The sequence below is a fragment of the Kickxella alabastrina genome, assembly GCF_025024165.1.
Source record: "Kickxella alabastrina strain RSA 675 chromosome Unknown BX661scaffold_54, whole genome shotgun sequence".
Lineage (NCBI taxonomy): Eukaryota > Fungi > Kickxellomycota > Kickxellomycetes > Kickxellales > Kickxellaceae > Kickxella > Kickxella alabastrina.
Genome location: NW_026251525.1, coordinates 1 through 694, shown reverse-complemented (window position 1 = coordinate 694; position 694 = coordinate 1). Strand labels below are relative to the sequence as shown.

The window sequence follows — 694 nt, the reverse complement described above, 5'->3', positions numbered from 1 at the left end:
GATGAAGTGGTGTTCTTCAGGCTAAATTTAGGCAATTCAATCACGACGCTGCGGACAGTTACCATTTACAGCACAAAAAGGAAATAAGCTCACTTGCGGTTTTAATTATCGGAGCGATATTTTGGTCTATTCTTTCGGTTATTATAATTGTGAAGCTGGCGAAAAGTGTTTATAAGAGAATAAAACTAGCTAAGAGCTAACGGCGCCAAGCAATACAGCCAGTATAGGTAGTATATTTTCCATCCAGGGTTTTACTAGGTTATATTGACTTTGCCAAACCTTGGGTTGTTTTAAGTATTGGCAGCAAAGAAATTAATGTTTGTTTTTTAACCATGTGAGAACATATGAAAGGACCAAAATGGAAGATTTCGTCCCATGCTCTCCTCATGGAGAAATGAAACACCAAATTTTCTATCAACTTATATACAGCCTTCAAATCAATATTTTCTTTATTAGCCTGAATGAACACAAAAAATACGAAGCTCAAAGAAAATTACACTTGTCATTTGCCTTCATCAGAAACTGTCGGTTCCAAACCAGAGTGCCTATCCGCCTCACTAGTATCATCATTAGAATCCTTCGAATACTTTTTCTTCGACCTCTGTTTTTGCTTATGCTTTCTCGCCTGTAACTTCAATATCTTCTTTCCTGTCTTTGAGCTCTCACCATTAGTAATTAAATCTAGTTTTTCCTT

General features: G+C 36.5%; 1 protein-coding gene across 1 annotated transcript; it reads left to right on the top strand.

The window, feature by feature from the left end:
• The first annotated feature begins 223 nt into the window (after positions 1-223).
• On the top strand, positions 224-694 carry BX661DRAFT_83994 (uncharacterized protein). Its single transcript, XM_051539515.1, has one exon. It carries the CDS (start codon positions 359-361, stop codon positions 629-631), a length of 273 nt encoding a protein of 90 aa, XP_051388540.1. The 5' UTR covers positions 224-358; the 3' UTR covers positions 632-694.

Excerpts from the sequence above, each read along its gene's own strand:
- BX661DRAFT_83994 (XM_051539515.1), top strand. The coding sequence starts at position 359 with ATGGAAGATTTCGTCCCATGCTCTCCTCATGGAGAAATGAAACACCAA.